The sequence below is a fragment of the Diabrotica undecimpunctata genome, chromosome 8, assembly GCF_040954645.1.
Source record: "Diabrotica undecimpunctata isolate CICGRU chromosome 8, icDiaUnde3, whole genome shotgun sequence".
Lineage (NCBI taxonomy): Eukaryota > Metazoa > Arthropoda > Insecta > Coleoptera > Chrysomelidae > Diabrotica > Diabrotica undecimpunctata.
The window spans coordinates 77,918,158-77,935,749 of record NC_092810.1 but is presented as its reverse complement, the minus strand read 5'-3'; the positions used below and the strand labels follow the sequence as shown (position 1 = coordinate 77,935,749).

Genomic DNA, 17,592 nt, shown 5'->3' with positions numbered 1-17,592 from the left:
AAAATGTGCCCATTTATTGTGCAAGGTTGAGGTACGTTTTGGTTTTTTCGGATTGACATCACTTTGGTTTTTTTAATGTTTATTTTCATACCAAATTGCTCACAGGTCGAGTCGAGCAGAAAAAATGTCAATAATGATGATGTAATAATAATATACCAAAATTGGAAATTTAGAAATCCCACAATGTTTAACAAAAGTTCAATATAATAAAACCATTTGCAGTATTTTGAATTCTTCTGAGAATGCCTGTAAAATTAGTTTCACTTCACCTATCGAAGAAGCTAAAATTAATGTTGATAGTGAAGAAAACTTCAGAGAATTAACGAAAAAGTTGAGTGAAGTAAATTATCCATGGCATACGTATGAAAATAAACAAAGCCGACTCATTAAAGTTATGTTCAATAAGTTACATCATTCAGCCAGTAAAGATTCGATCATGAACGATTTAAGTAATAAAGGATTCAAGATAATAGATGTCATACCGAAATTAAAATACAAAACAAAGCAACCACTAAATATGTTTATGTTGGTATTCAGAAATGACGAAAATATCAATAGAATCTATGAGATCTCAGATATCAAAATTGGTACCTCAATGTAAGAGATGTCAGGCATATAGACACACACAAGGTTACTGTGCGAAAGAACCAAGATGTGTCCACTGCACAGGAAAACACCTAACAGCCAAATGTGAGAAACCCAAGGACGCAAAACCTAAATGTGTCCACTGTGGAGAGAGACATCCGGCTAACTATAGAGGATGTATCGTGGCAAAGGAAATACAAAAAATAAAGATAAATATAACAAGAAACAGACCTTACCCAGACAACCACAAGAATTCATCCAAAACCTGTAGAAAATACAAAACAAGAAGAAAACAAAACAAGAACTTATAGCATGGTAGCAGCTGTTAAAAGTAACGAAGAAAACTATAGTAATCAAACAGATCTGAAAATAGAACAAACATTACAGAAAATATTAAGAGAGATTAACTAACCTGGACGAGCGTATAACCAGAATAGAATATAGCACCAAAGGAGCTATACCTAAAAGACTTGGTAATGGCGGGTAGTTTACGAATAGTAGAATGGAATGCAAATGGCATCTTGAAACATCAGCAAGAACTACAAGCGATACTAGATATAGAAAAAATAGACATATGCCTCATTTCTGAAACCCATTTTACGAATGAGTCATATATTAGATTTAGAGGCTATAAAACTTATCATACTACTCACCCTGATAATGCAGCCAAAGGAGGTAGTGCAGTAATAATAAAAGAAAATATTATGCACTATCAGGAAATGGGATACAGAACTAAAGAATTTCAGGCCACATCAGTAAAAATTCAATGTAAAAACTATAAGGTAATCGTCACAGCAGTTTACAGTCCGCCAAGACATGCCATCAAGAAAAATCAATATGTAGATTTTCTGACCAGTCAAGGACATAGATTTATCCTTGGAGGAGACTTCAATGCAAAACATACGCATTGGGGGTCACGACTGACTACCACCAAAGGGAAAGAATTTTTAGAAGCAATGAAATATATAAAATGCGACGCAATATCAACGGGAAAGCCAACATACTGGCCTACTGACACAAATAAAATCCCAGACCTTATCGACTTCTTTGTAGTCAGAAATATTTCAACAAATTACCTAGAGATAGAAGAGGCATTGGATATGAACTCGAACCATTCTCCAATTATTCTCACATTCAGTGACACTGTTATCAAAAAAGAAAGCCCCCCTAGACTCGTTAACAAAAATACTGACTGGAAAAGTTTCCAGATAGACCTTGAAGAGAAGATTAACCTCTCAGTTCCATTATGCACCGTTGATCAAGTAGAGGCAGAAGTAGAATTACTCAATAAAAATGTACAAGCTTCTTGGAACAACAGCACGAAAAGTGTCGAAAGAACAAAAGGATATATATATATATATATATATATATATATATATATATATATATATATATATATATATATATATATATATATATATATATATATATATATATAACTGTTTTGGATGGGTTGGAGTCAATAATAGGGCTATTGGTTAACTATTTTTTTATTCTCGAGCTTTCAATTGTGTTTACAATTATTATCAAGAGCTAAAAAAGACAAAATACTTACAAGGTTGAACTAAAAAGAAAAAACAATTTTTGTTAACTTACCAAATAAAAATTAGTTTGGTAAGTAAAAATCACTGTTTACATGTTCAAAATATTTAATATAAAAATGTTTTGATCTAACAAATGTTTCTCCGAAAATTTCTATAATTTTGAAAACATTTTTTTAATATAAAAATAATTGAATTTATAAATAAGTTCAAATAGCAACCAATTACAAATAGCCTCAATGTCATAAATGCCAACATAAAATTTTTATTTTTGACAATTATATTGCCAAAAGTAAAACTTCGTTTAAACATTCTTTTTTGTTTAGTAACAAAAAGAAGAAGATTTATTCACCCTTGACAGATGTCTGAAAGAATGTGATAGATATATGGAGAATTAAATATGACATTTTACAAGTTTTATATATAAATCATAAAGAATTCTTTATGATTTATATATAAAACTTGTAAAATGTCATATTTAATTCTCCATATATCTATCACATTCTTTCAGACATCTGTCAAGGGTGAATAAATCTTCTTCTTTTTGTTACTAAACAAAAAAGAATGTTTAAACGAAGTTTTACTTTTGGCAATATAATTGTCAAAAATAAAAATTTTATGTTGGCATTTATGACATTGAGGCTATTTGTAATTGGTTGCTATTTGAACTTATTTATAAATTCAATTATTTTTATATTAAAAAAATGTTTTCAAAATTATAGAAATTTTCGGAGAAACATTTGTTAGATCAAAACATTTTTATATTAAATATTTTGAACATGTAAACAGTGATTTTTACTTACCAAACTAATTTTTATTTGGTAAGTTAACAAAAATTGTTTTTTCTTTTTAGTTCAACCTTGTAAGTATTTTGTCTTTTTTAGCTCTTGATAATAATTGTAAACACAATTGAAAGCTCGAGAATAAAAAAATAGTTAACCAATAGCCCTATTATTGACTCCAACCCATCCAAAACAGTTATATATTTGTTCCAAACGAGTCACAAGTACTTCTTTTTTCTTATTCTTATATATATATATATATATATATATATATATATATATATATATATATATATATATATATATATATATATATATATATATTCAGGGATTCTATCCCTCACTCAACCGTTTCCATCTCTCTCTGTTGTCCCATTCTCCATCGTTTAGGCCTCTCTTACTCATGGCGTCGTCTACTTCGTTCCTCCAGGATTTTCGGGGTCGTCCTCTTTTCCTCCTTCCTATGGGGCTCCATTCGGTTATTCTCTTTATCCATCTGCTGTGGCTAGTTCTTCTTACATGTCTATACCACTTTAGTCCTTTTGTTCTATATATGTTAGTATGTCTGTTTCTCTATTGATGAGAATATCTATCATACTATCTTTTTCTTGTTTATGATCCAATTTTCAGCTCCATATGTCATAATACCTCGCACAAATGTTTTATAAATCTGTGTTTTTGTCTTCATATTTAGGTAACTATCCCACCATACTGAGTTAAGTTGTCGGATTGCTGTTCTTGTTTGTCCTAATCTTTGTGTAATTTCCTCCTCTGTTGTTGCCTTTTTCGTGATTATAAACCCCAAGTATTTGAATTTATCCTTTCCTTTGATTGTTACGTTGTCATCAATCTGTAGATCTTCTATGTCTTCTTCACTTGTAGATAGGTACTCTGTTTTCGCGAGGTTAATTAATATCTAGGCCAGCATTGGTATATTTTTCTTGTAGTTTCTTCATCATGTAGCTGAGGTCGTCTTGGTCTTGTGCAATCATTACTTCATCATCATCACGTAGCGCTACAACCCTGGGTGGGTCTTGGCTGACTGTACAACTTTTTTCCAATTTGTTCGGTCTTTCGTCAACCTAGGGTCAAATGGAATGTTCATTTTCCGGAGATCTGCTTGGATGTTATCTCTCCATCGCATTCTGGGACGTCCGAGTGGTCTTTTTCCTGTGGGAATATCTTCCCATACCACTTTTATAAGTCTATCGTTATGCGGTCTGTGCACGTGGCCTGCCCATCTTAGTCGCTGTGGTTTAATTTCTTGGAGAATATCGGCGTCATTGTTGAGTGCTTTTAATTCGATATTGGTTCTGATCTTATACTGGTTTGTGGTGATGTCATGGCGGGGTCCGAAAATGTTTCTAAGTATTTTTCGTTCAAAGCGTCTGAGCTTTTCTTCGTTTGCTTTGGTCATGGTCCACGTTTCGCATCCGTATGTTATTACAGGTCTGACGATGGATTTATAGATTTTGATCTTTAAACTTTTTGTAAGATTTTTTGATATTATGAGCTTATCCAGTGCGAATAGACAGCGGTTTGCAGATTGGATTCTGTCTTTTATTTCTTCAGTAACATCGTTGTCAGCTGTGATTACGGCCCCCAGATACTTAAAACGTTGTACTCTTTCAAAATTGAAGGTGTTGATCGTCACATTTTGTCCTATTCTGTCTCTTCGTGTCGTTCTATTTATACACATATATTTCGTCTTCTCTTCATTAATCTTCAGCCCTACTTCACTTGTTGCTCCTTCCACCTTGTTGAAGATGTCTTTTGTGGATAGGATGGAGTCTCCAACGAGATCTATGTCATCTGCATATGCGAGTAATAGCTTGGGACCTTGAACCGATAGCAATTCTGTTTTTATTTCGGCCGACCTCATGGCTTTCTCTAATACAAGGTTAAAAAGTAGTGGAGATAACGCATTACCCTGTTTGAATCCACTGTTGATTTCAAAGCTGCCAGACAATCATTACTTGATCGTCTGCAAAGCTTAAGGTATATAGGTATTCGTTCCGTACCGGTACTCCCATGTCTTCGCATATTCTTTTCCATGTAGTCAAGGCTTTCTCTAAGTATATTTTGAATAGGGTTGGAGATGTGGAACAACCCTGCAGGAGCCCTTTTGTTGTGGTGAAGTCTCCTATGATTCTTGTTCCCATTTTAATGGACACTTTTTTTCTTTATACAGAGCTTTTGTAGCTTCTATGAGTTCCGTCTGTATTTCTAATTTGTACATGCCTTCCATTGTTCTGACCTTGGTACAGAGTCATACGCCTTTCTCAGGTCCACAAATGCCAAATGTATATCTCTATTTTTTGCTTTTTTCTTTTCCAACATTTGTTCCAGTGTGTATATGTGGTCTATGCATGATCTTCCTGCTGTGAAGCCTGCCTGATCCTCCCCGATTTTGCTTATTATCGCTTGTTCTATCTTTTCTCGCAGTATCTTCCCATATAATCTTCCTATTGATGATATTACGCTTATTCCTCTGTAGTTTTCGCATCGTTTTCTATCTCCTTTCTTAAATATAGATGTAAAAAGACAAAAGGAAATAACTACCCGAAAGAAATCAGAGAAATGATAACCGAAAAAAGAAAACTGAGACGCAAGTGGCATCAGTCTAGAGCACCAGTTGATAAAACTAGATTAAATAATGCCACACAAAAAATAAAAATTAAAAATTCAAAAAACTAAAAACTAATCGGTTAGCATCTACCTTAGTGAACTATCAAATGATAGCGCTACTGATTACTCATTGTGGAAGGCTACCAAACGATTAAAAAGGCCAATCTTACAGAATACCACCAATTAGAAATACTAATGGTAGCTGGGCAAGAAGCAATATACAAAAGGCCAACAGGTTTGCTGACCACCTAGAAAATACTTCAACCAAATGAAGAACAAGAAATAATTAACTGGGAGCTCCCTGATCAAGATGAAATGGAGATTAGGATTTTTCTAAACCATTTAACTTAACCACAGATGCAAGCAACTTTGCATTAGTAGCTGTATTGAGCCAAGGAAAAAATGGGATCTGATTTATCTACAGCGTTTGCTAGTCGAACCCTAAATAAAAGCGTAACCAACTACTCAACAATTGAGAAGGAACTTCTTGCAATTGTTTGGTCAGTAAAATACTTTCGCCCTTATCTTTTCGGTCATAAATTTACAATTCTAACTGACCATAAGCCATTACAATGGCTATTTTCTTTAAAGGACCGTAACTCAAAGTTAGTTAGATGGCGCCTTAAATTGGAGGAATATGACTACAATATCATATACAAAAAGGGTGCATTAAACACGAATAGTGATTTTCTATCCAGGATAGAATTAAGCGTAAATGAAACAAATGAAGCACAACTAAATACCGAAGAAGAAATTGATTATACTCGTATAATAAATATTGACGAAGAACTACTTAATACTCCAAAAAATGATATAGAAAACGAATCACTCATAGTTGAATGTTGAATTGAAGGAAATGAAGACCCAGATGACGATGATAACACATGACGATGATACACACCAAAACACACGCATCCCAATCGCAGAATATGCCGTAAATGTAGAAAAAAAACTAAATAATAATTTCCGAAGTAAACTTCGAACCAGCAAAACCCAGTATTATTAAATTATTTAATAATAAGTTAAGGATTCTAGTGCAATTTTTGAAAAACAATTTCGAAAAAGATGTCATAAAATTCGTCAAAGAATATATTGTTCCAAGAACAAAATATTATTTATATTTTGAAAATCCTATATACGAAGCGTAGTCATCCAAAAATTCTTTAAAAATTCCCAAATATCTTTCATAAACTGTTTAAAAAAACTTATCGATGTTTCCCTCGATGAAATAAAAGAAATAATTAAAAACTACCATGCAGGAAAACAAAACCATAGAGGATTGGATGAGACCGAGTCACGTATAAAAAATATATATTATTGGTCCAATCAAAGGGCTTCGATTCAAATATAAATGAGTGCGAAATCTGTCAATTAACTTAATACGATAGAAACCCAATCAAACCATTTTATAATGTTACCCCCACAGCAATCAAACCTTTCCAAATATTACATCTCGATACAGTCACACTAGAAAATACTAAATTTCTAACGTTAATCGATTCATTTTCCAAATATGGCCAACTCTACAAATTAAACTCCGCCCAAGGAATAAAAGTTGTAAACGCCCTAATATATTACTTCTCTCTTCGGGTGGTGAATCGCCAAAAGGGCCATAGGAAACTCAATGGGAAATTCTAAATTGTTGAATTCCTGCTTCCCTAATTATTTTACATCAAAAGTCATAAGAAACTATTTGTAGACGACTAAAATCTGTATTAAAAACAGAAGTTGAAATTGTTCTACAAATTAATTTCAAAAGCCATTATTTTGCAAAATATAATACATTTTTCAGGCCACCCCTTAAATTCAGGCCACACGCGGTGCAATAATGTATATGACATGTTGCGTTTGGTCATATTGATGTTTCTGATATTTGACAATATTTGAATTGTCAATATTTTTATTTTATGATTAAATTATAAACAGCAAATTTTCATAAATACTACTACTAGTGAACAATAAATAATACTTTGTAAACAATAAATTATATTGTTTAAAAAGCAATAAAGTTTATTAAATGTACTTGGTTCGCGAAAAATCGCAATAATGTTGTATTCACGCAATAGTGCGAGCACTGCCAGAACTTTATTTAACGTAAGATATTATAATCTACTTCAATTCAATTCCAGGTTATATAACAATTCAAAGAATTTCAATATAGTTTTACTGTGATCCTTCCTAAAAATAATTTATAATAATTTCTAAAAATATAACCAACTGTCAGTTGGTCTGTGTCGTTTTAACTGACAAGAACCACGTGTTAAAAACCGAACAGGGAGACATGTAGCTCCTCAAGTATTAAATTTTATCCAATGTCATCGACCTAGAGTCACCATATAATTTAATTTTGGAATGATGTAAACCCATATATGGATGTCACAGTCACAAATTTATTGTTAGCTTCAACTACATAAGGCACTGAGGATGATCTGATTAGATCGAAAACGTTATGCTACTGTAAAATTTTTTAAAAGTTTTAACTATATGTCTTTATATACCTAAATACAATTGTGAAGTGTTTTAACTTCTGTATGTAACTTTATTGTTTTTAAACAACGAATCACAAAATAAAAATTTTGGTAATTCAAATATTGTCAAATATCAGAAACACGTCATACATATTCTTGCACCGCGTGTGGTCTGACTTTAAGGGGTGGCCTGAAAAATGTATCATATTCTTCCAAAATTTTGGAATATGTTTAATTCGTAGAACAATTTTAACATTTGTTTTCGATACATATTTCATTCCTCTACAAATAGTTTTTCTTGACTTTTGGTGTAAAATAATTAGGAAAGCAGTAATTCAACAATTTAGAATTTCCCATTGAGTTTCCTATGGCCCGTTTGATGATTCGCCATCTTGTATATGTATATAGCGGGAAAAGAAAGAAATATTTTAAATGCACAAATAAATGGTGTCAAAAGAATATAGTATGAAATCTACGACCACGGAAGTTGCGGCAGATGAATACCTGAAATAAATATATACTTAAATATACCTCTTCCAGCTATATCAGCTAATTTCTGACTTCTTTACCTTTCAGTACACTTATTATTTATTATTTAAGTATATTTAGGATTCTGAGCTTTTCGAACCTTTTACCTTTTTTTTCAGCACTGCCTTCACCTTCTTTTTTAGCGTGTTGGAGGCTAGTTTGGACATCTACTGCGCCCAGAGGCACAACTAGCTATAAGCTCCTACAAGCTTAACTACTAACACCGCTTAACTCTATTCTATACGTTTACAAAAGACGGTTTCCGAAGAATACTCCGAAATTCAAACTTTTGCAAATCGTATTGTGAGTGGAGGCAGCGGTGAGACAAACAAGAAGTGTCTCTTCCGAGCAAAACATTGGTTTTTATGATTCACTCAGAGACACTCTTAGATAGGGAATCTGAGTGACAAACTGACACCGCACGTTTAATTTCTTAGACATTTATTATTTACTCTTGACTTCCTTTTTTATACAGTTATGTTAAACATGGAATCACATATTACCTTAAGATCGTCCACCTCAACGGACAGAGCGACTGACGGTGATCTGCAACCTCCCTTAGCCTCAGCAACATGGCGCTCAACTTACAAGGACACGCAAACCCCAAACATCGACCGAGCTGCCGACGCTACTGGCAGCCCTAATGCAGGCAGTTACAGCGCTAACGCTAGCGCAATAGACGAAGACAGCGCCTCCGATGAGTCCATCAACGCCAACACCACCTCAGTCTCGATGGCGACCTATACTACAGAAATTTTCTGGAGACAGCTACCGAGCACCTTCTCAACATAGGACTGGGTAGAAGACTACGCCAACCCTAGATTAGACCATCAAACAATCTTTAACCGATTGATAGACCACTTCAACTATTCATCCCAGATGACTAAGTTGCTAGCCAAACTACGGTCAATGGCAGAGGAAGAAGTCAGCGGCCGAGTCCATCACAATAAAGATATCTCTTTTCAGAAGAGTAATCCCAGAAATCCCGTATGGAAAAGGCTGCCGCATCATAGTGGATCAACTGAAGCCAAACACATGCGGTTAGCGACGTCCCGATCCGAAGAGGACCTCAGACGTGTAGCAGATAAACTGGAGCTCTATAACCGGCTCGCCACACCGACAATTACCAGCCAGTTATTGTTCCAAGAGGTCCAGGAAATGTTATCCGCGGGAGTCATCCAACCTAGTAAGAGCCCTTACAACAGTCCTGTAGTCATTGTGACGAAAAAAGACGGAACACCGAGATTCTGATAGACTACCGGAAGATAAATAGCATTACCGTGGAAGAAGTGTTTAACAGTTGGCCTTGAGAGACTTCTATGCAATGGCCTTTGGGTTTCCCTAAAAAAATGTAAATTCGCAGCAGACTTGAATATTTGGGCCACACGATCAGGGCTCTGAACACACAAGCACTGCAGAAGCACTGCCAAAAGATCCAAGGCTTTACCACTCCACGTACCCTGAAGCAACTGAGAAGCTTCATAGGAACAGCAAGCTGGCTACGAGATTTATTCCGAACTTGGCCTACATGGTCACACCACTAACAGACCTGACAGCGGGCAACAAGAAGTTCAAATGAAATGACACAACCGAAAAAGCCTTCAAAGAGATTAATGCAGCAATCTCTGGTAAGCTAGAACTAAAACGGCCAGATGCCAGTCAACGGTTCAGCTTACAAACAGATGCTTCAGACATTGGCATGGAGGCAGTCCTGCTCCAAGGACCTAGTGGTAAGATAGTGGTCTACAGCTCCACCAAACTGTATCCGGCAGAGCGTAGGTACCACATCAACGAAAAAGAATGCCTTGCAGTGGTTTGGACTTAGAAGAAATATGAACACTTTCTACAAGACAAACGGTTCACCCTATTCACGGATAGCCGCGCCTTGCTCTGATTGGACGAATACAAGTCTGACAAAGCAAAGATTTCCCGTTGAGCTCTCGTCCCACAATAATTCAACTTCGAAGTCGTCCATATACCAGGGAAAAACAACGAATTGCCAGACAATCTATCCCGCAACCCAGAGGAAGACGAGCAACCCCACCACGACCCTCAGCGACAATAATGGGGCAACCCATCGATGCAACAGCTTCGAGATAGAGCTTTGACAATAAATTAATATACTAGGCAGAGAAGACTGGAAGGAAGGTGTACCCATACAAGCAAAAGTTACCTGGTACACTAATGGCTAAAAAACATCGGAGGGTGTAGGGGACGGTAAAGTAGGAATAAAGCAAGGGATACATTTCCCGGTAAATCAATCCAACGATATCACAATTTTTCAATCATAAATAAGGGTAATCCATCACAACTTGAAAAAAATAGAAAGGCAGAAAAGAACGCACCATTCAATAGCCATCTCCATACATAGTCAGGCAGTGCTTAAGGCACTTCATTATGTAGAGGTCAATTCTAAGCTAGTATGAGATTGTGTGGGTGTCCTAAATAAATTAGGAGACCGTTTCTGGGTACCAGGGCACAAGGGTCATAAGAGCAAAAAAAAAGATGAAATGTCCAAACAACATTCATTAATGCCATTCATTTGACCAGAATCCTTCAGCGGTATTGCTGAGGCAGTAACAAGAACGGCTACAAGTAAGTGGGTATCTCCCAAACCTCTGGAATGGTAGAGGGATTTACCAGAACATAGACAGGCGAAACAGTTCATTCAATTTAAAGGAACATTCGCCAAAATTTACAGCAGACATAATAAGCATAGACAGAAAAACAGTCAAAGTCATAGAAGGTCTGCTAACAGGCTAACATCGTAAGCTGAATAGGCAGTTAAAGCTGATGAGATTGGCAGATAATGATCTATGCAGATTCTGTCATCCAGAGGAACAAACAGCAGATCATATTTTGTGTCAGTGCTGTAGCCTGGCCTTCTTTATATTAGGCGAAGAAAAATCACCGGCAAAGAGCTACATGGAAGATTCAGTTTCGAAGGCATATCTTTTAAAAAAGGTAAGGCTAGAGAATGTAATCTACGATTAAAGGACCACAATCGATTTGAAAAAGTCGCAGTGGAATAGGCCAAAAGCCACCTCATTAAATCTATTTATCTCAAGTCTGTTACATTTTTTGTAAAGTTTTTAGTGCAACTTAAAAAAATGATTTTTATAATTTCTTTTTTTATTTTTGTCCATACGGAACGCAATTTAGTATCGCAATATTAATACCTAGGTCGATCTGATAACCAAGTTAGCTAGGCAGATGGATCACTTTCACTTCACTGTAAGAAATTTAATGGAATAATTGCTCGTGTTCCGGAAAATAGAAATTTTCATTGTTGTGATGCCAATGATCATCAGAACAATGATAAGTACTTCAATTAAGTAAAAGTTGAAATACTTCAATTTAAGTAAATAAATACCGATTAATTAGGGTAAAACTAACCTCCTGTGTGCAAGTTACGTACTGCCTATTTATATAGGGTCTGGTATATGAAATTATCTTCTCTTTAGGATAATTCGTATGATCTGCCCATGATTTTGATCTATGAAATCCACCATTCTTATGATTTCGTATGATCTGAAATAAAAATTTAAATAAAATTAACTTTTTCATACAGATACGACGTATTTTGGTGAATTAAACACATATTATTGTAATATAAATACATAAAACTCATTATGAATGTGAATAAAATTTGCACATTAATAAATCGTGTACATTAAATTATATCACTGTTACGGAGAATTAAAACATAAGTGCAGTTGCCGTGAGAGTAGGTGCAGTTGTCCACACCTTTAGTTGAGAAGTGACAGCAGATGAAAAAAGAAGAAATGAATGAAGTTAGAAACAGATTTAATTTGAGCGTAACAATAGTTTTTTGCAATGAGATTTTTGTAAGTTACTTTAATAAAAATAAAGTCTATACTAGTGTATCAGTTTTACGCAAGCGATTTATCAAACAAGCGATTTACCCCAACATTTTTTGGTCCTTCCAGCCGGATAGTGAGAAAAACCAGTGCAAGCGATTAGAAACACGTGTACATTAACCTCAACAAAGGTGAGTTTTTCCTTATAATTTCCATTTAATTTACCGTTACCATACATTTCCTATATTTCGAATTGAGTTTTATTTGGGTTGAACTAGTACTAAGATGAATTCTGAAATTAACAGATTAATAAGAGAAAGGGGCATATTAAAAGGTCAATTGTCTAGGCAAAGTAAGTTTTTCGAGAATCTTTCGGCGAATTTAGACGATAGAACTGCCAAAGAATTAGAAGTAAGGTTAGACAAAATCGAAGGTTTATACGTAGAATTTAATATTAAACAAGAAGCAATAGAATTAGCTGAGACAACAGAAACTGGATTACAAGAGCACGAGGACGAGAGGGAATGCTTTGAAAAATTATACTTTGCACTAATAAGTAATATGAAGTCAAAACTGGATAAATTTTATACTAGCAATAGTGCAGTCTCTTCAGGTTATAATTTATGCGATGCTCCGATTCAACAAAATCGCTCAAGAGCTGTCGATTTGCCCGCGATAAAATTGCCAAAATTCAGTGACAGTTTTCAACAATGGATAGAGTTCAGAGATTCATTTAAAGCCTTAGTTGACGATAACAGTACATTGTCTAATATTCAAAAATTTTATTATCTACGATCATGTTTGAGTGATGAAGCATTAGGGCTGATAGAATCAATTTCAGTTTCCGAGAATAATTATATAATAGCCTGGGATTTGTTAAAAGATAGGTATGATCAAACGAGTTTATTAATACATAGTCATATAAAAGAATTATTTGAATATCCTGTTATACAAAAAGAAAGTCATGTAAGTTTGAGATCATTTTATGATAGCTTCACTAAGAATTTGCGAGTATTGCAAGTTTTAGGAGAAAATGTAAACATGTGGGATAGGTTATTGATTTATTTGTTTACTAACAAGTTAGATAAATATACTCGTAGAGAATGGGAACTATTTAGAATTGAGGGCGATTTGCCGACAATGATTGATTTTAATAAATTTTTAAAACAAAGATGTGAATTATTAGAGAAGCTTGAAGTTTCAAATGTAGTTCATGAGCATACAAAAGAAAAAGTTCAATTTAAAGGTTTTAATAACAAATTTAATAACAATAAGAGGAATGCATTTGTAAGTACTTATCAAGCGGGATCAGGTGCGGTTACTTGTTATTTTTGTAAAGGAAAACATACTATTTTTCTGATGTGAAAAGTTTTTAAACTTATCCCCAGCTATGCGGTTACCTGAGATTCGTAAATTAAATTTATGTAAGAATTGTTTGAGACCAGGACATGACATTATGAGTTGTAGGCATTCAGGTTGTAAAGCTTGCGGAGGTCGACATAACAGTCTTCTACATTTCGATAGTTCTAGGGATACTAGGGCATCTAGCGATAATACAAGGGAAAATAATAATCATAAACAATCTAGCGATAATTGTAGAAATATTAACAATGACAATCGAACATTACAACGTACATGTGAAAATCATAACAATACACAAGTAGAAAGTAGTCATACTTGTTTTAGCGAGAAAATTATAACATCACAAGTGCTTCTGTCAACAGCATTGGTCAATATTAAGGACAGCCAAGGAAATGTACATGAGTGTAGGGCTCTGTTAGACAATGGATCACAAAGCAACTTTGTAACAAGAAGATTTTGTGAAAAATTAAATATAAGTATGGAGTCGGTTAATTTTAAAATAATAGGAGTAGGGCAAGCGGTATCCAAGTTAAATAATCGAGTGAAACTAAATATATCATCTTGTACAAGCGATTTCAATTCAATTATTGATTGTTTAGTGTTAGAAAATATTACCGACAAGCTACCTACCACCTCATTTAATAAAAACATTTTAAAAATACCAAAGGATATTAAATTGGCTGACCATACTTACAATCGAGCGAGAGAAATTGATCTGTTAATAGGATCATCGGTATTCTGGGAAATATTACAATTGGACAGGATTCAATTAGAAGATAGCAAAATTGTTCTACAAGAGACAAAATTAGGATGGATCTTGGGCGGCGTGATAAGCTCAACTTCTAGCCAGGTAGAAAAGCATGCTAGCAATTTTTCCAGCGAGTTGAGCCAGGAGCAGGCTATTGATAAAATATTGTTGAAATTCTGGGAGATAGAAGATGTTCATTCTAGTGTAAAAACGATTCTTTCAGAAGAAGAGCAATATTGCGAAACGTATTTCAAAAATACATTCAAGCGATCAGCGGACAATAAATTCATTGTATCGATTCCATTTAAGGAAAATTTAACAGATCTAGGTGATTCACGTAAGAGTGCTTTACAAAGATATTTTTCACAAGTAGGCTCTTAAAAAATCCCGAGCTAAAACGCGATTATGATATGTTTATGCAAGAGTACTTACAATCGGGACATATGAGTGCGATTGATGAAGAAGGAGAGCAACAATTAGCATACTATATGCCTCATCATGCAGTTGTTCGCGAAACAAGTAAAACTACACGTGTTCGAGTAGTATTTGATGCTTCAATGAAATCGGAATCCGGTCTGTCTCTTAATGAGGTACAATGTGTAGGACCGACCTTGCAAGATGATCTTTTTTCAATAGTTCTCCGGTTTCGAAAGTATCAGTTTGTTATGACTGCAGACATATCAAAGATGTATCGAATGATTCAAGTATCTCCCGAACAACGTAAACTACAGAGAATATTTTGGAGACAAAACGCAGCCGATGACTTAAAATGTTATCAGCTGAACACAGTGACGTACGGTACGGCTTCAGCTCCTTATTTAGCTGTACGCTGTCTAACACAATTAGCAAGTGAACATGAAAAAAGTAATCCTAAAGCGAGTGAATCGATAAAAAGGTCTTTCTATATGGATGATTATCTAGAAGGAGCAGATAGTGAGCATGAATTACTGACTTTACAAGCACAAGTGACATCCATTTTAGCGAGTGCAGGATTTCAACTCAGAAAATGGCTATGTAACAAAAGACGATTATTGACAAAATTCCAAGTAGATACAAGCTTGGAATCAAGTGTCTTAAACATAAACAGTGGAGAGGCGAACAAGACATTAGGGATATTATGGGACTCTGAATCTGATTCCATAAAATATTCCTTGCCAGTATTTAAAGCGTACCAAGCTATCACGAAACGCGTTATATTGTCGTCTATTTCGCAGATTTTTGACCCTCTAGGTCTACTCGGTCCTATTGTAATAGTTTTGAAATTATTAATGCAGTCACTATGGCAAGGGCGGTTCGATTGGGATGAGAATCTTCCCGAAGAGATAGTTAATGTATGGTTGAATTTCAAGGACGACTTAATAAAGATTACTTATCTTACCATACCCAGAATGGTCACAGTGTCTACGTATGTATCTGTGGAATTGCATGGATTTGGCGATGCTAGCCAAAAGGCTTATGGTTGTTGTATATATATTAGGTGTAAAGTTCAATCAGGCCAATATATATCCAAACTTTTATGTTCAAAATCCAGAGTAGCACCAGTTAAAACGTTATTAACTATACCGCGATTAGAGCTATGTGCTTCGTTGCTATTAGCACAGCTGGCACAGAGAACAATAAAGGATTTACAAATTAAGTTTGATAAGTGCTATTTTTATTCGGATTCACAGATAGCATTATCATGGATAAAAGGTCCAGCTAGTAAGTGGAAATTATTTGTAGCAAATCGTGTAAATGAAATTCAACAACTAACAGATGTGAGTGATTGGTATTATGTAGCGACTGATCAAAATCCCGCGGATCTCGTCTCTAGGGGTATGAGCGTTGATGAGATACTTATGTCAAATTTGTGGTGGAATGGTCCTAGTTGGCTAACTACAAATGATCTAAAAGAATTTATATCTAGTAAAATTCTAAATTTTGAAGGCTTACCAGAGCAAAAGGCTACTGCTTATCACTCAATATTAATTGATAATTTTAATTTGTTCACACGTTTTTCAAATTTGAATAAACTTATTCGAGTAACAGCGTATATTGCGAGATTTATATTCAATTGTCAATTAAGGCTAAAGGTGAAAGATTTATACGATAAGGAAAAAAGAGTGGGCTTATTTACTAGTAATGAATTAAGAGACGCACTCGACATATTAGTAACCTTGGCACAAAAGGAGTCTTTTCCTGAAGACTTTGAAAGATTAAGTAAGGGTTTAAGATTGAAACGCAATAGTACCTTATTATCTTTAAACCCATTTTTAGAGAATGGTATTATCCGAGTGGGTGGCCGGTTGCAGAAGTCAACCTACGAATACGATAAAAAATATCCAATAATTTTGTCACCTAAACATGTACTAACAAGTTTAATTTTAAAATCTGAGCATCAACGATTGATGCATTGTGGGCCAACTATGTTGTTGGCTTCGATTCGAGAAAGGTTTTGGCCAATATCTGGACGTAATATTTGCAAGGGAATTGTCAGGAACTGTATCTCATGCATTAGAGCAAAACCTATACCTGGTAATTACATTATGGGAGAATTACCAGCTACACGAATAACAAAATATTTACCTTTCATTAATATAGGAACGGATTTCGCTGGTCCGTTTTTGTTAAAAGATCGATTGACTAGAGGTTCTAAATTAATAAAAAGCTATGTATGTATATTTGTATGTTTGTCGACAAAGGCTGTGCACCTAGAGGTTACATCTGATCTAACCACTGCTTGTTTTCTAGCTGCTTTTAGACAATTTGTGAGCAGACAAGGAAAACTAAGTAAGGTTTATTCAGATAATGGAAAAACATATGTAGGTGCAAAAAGGGAACTACAAAGTCTTAATAACTTTCTCAAAAATCAAGCGATATCGGAAGAATTCAATAATTACTTCACCGAGCAAGGAATAGATTGGCATTTCATACCTTCCAGAGCGCCAAATTTCGGAGGGATCTGGGAAGCCGGGGTTAAGAGTTTTAAATTTCATTTTAAGAGGGTTGTGGGAGAAGCACATTTAAATCTAGAAGAATTTCACACAGTACTGGTTCAAGTCGAATCAATTCTTAATTCACGTCCTTTATGCCCTATAACACCCTCTCCTGATCAGTTAAATCCTTTGACTCCCGCTCACCTTCTTCTGG

The 17,592-nt window shown here is 34.8% G+C and overlaps 1 protein-coding gene across 2 annotated transcripts in view; it reads right to left on the bottom strand.

Annotated features, from left to right (window-relative positions):
• Shrm (shroom) overlaps positions 1–17,592 on the bottom strand; it is a 1,116,164-nt gene that overhangs the window by 840,327 nt on the left and 258,245 nt on the right. For both annotated transcript variants that reach the window (XM_072540517.1, XM_072540518.1), the window contains exon 3: positions 11,929–12,063. In XM_072540517.1, coding sequence (XP_072396618.1) covers positions 11,929–12,063 — 135 coding nt within the window. The remainder of the gene's footprint in view (positions 1–11,928; positions 12,064–17,592) is intronic.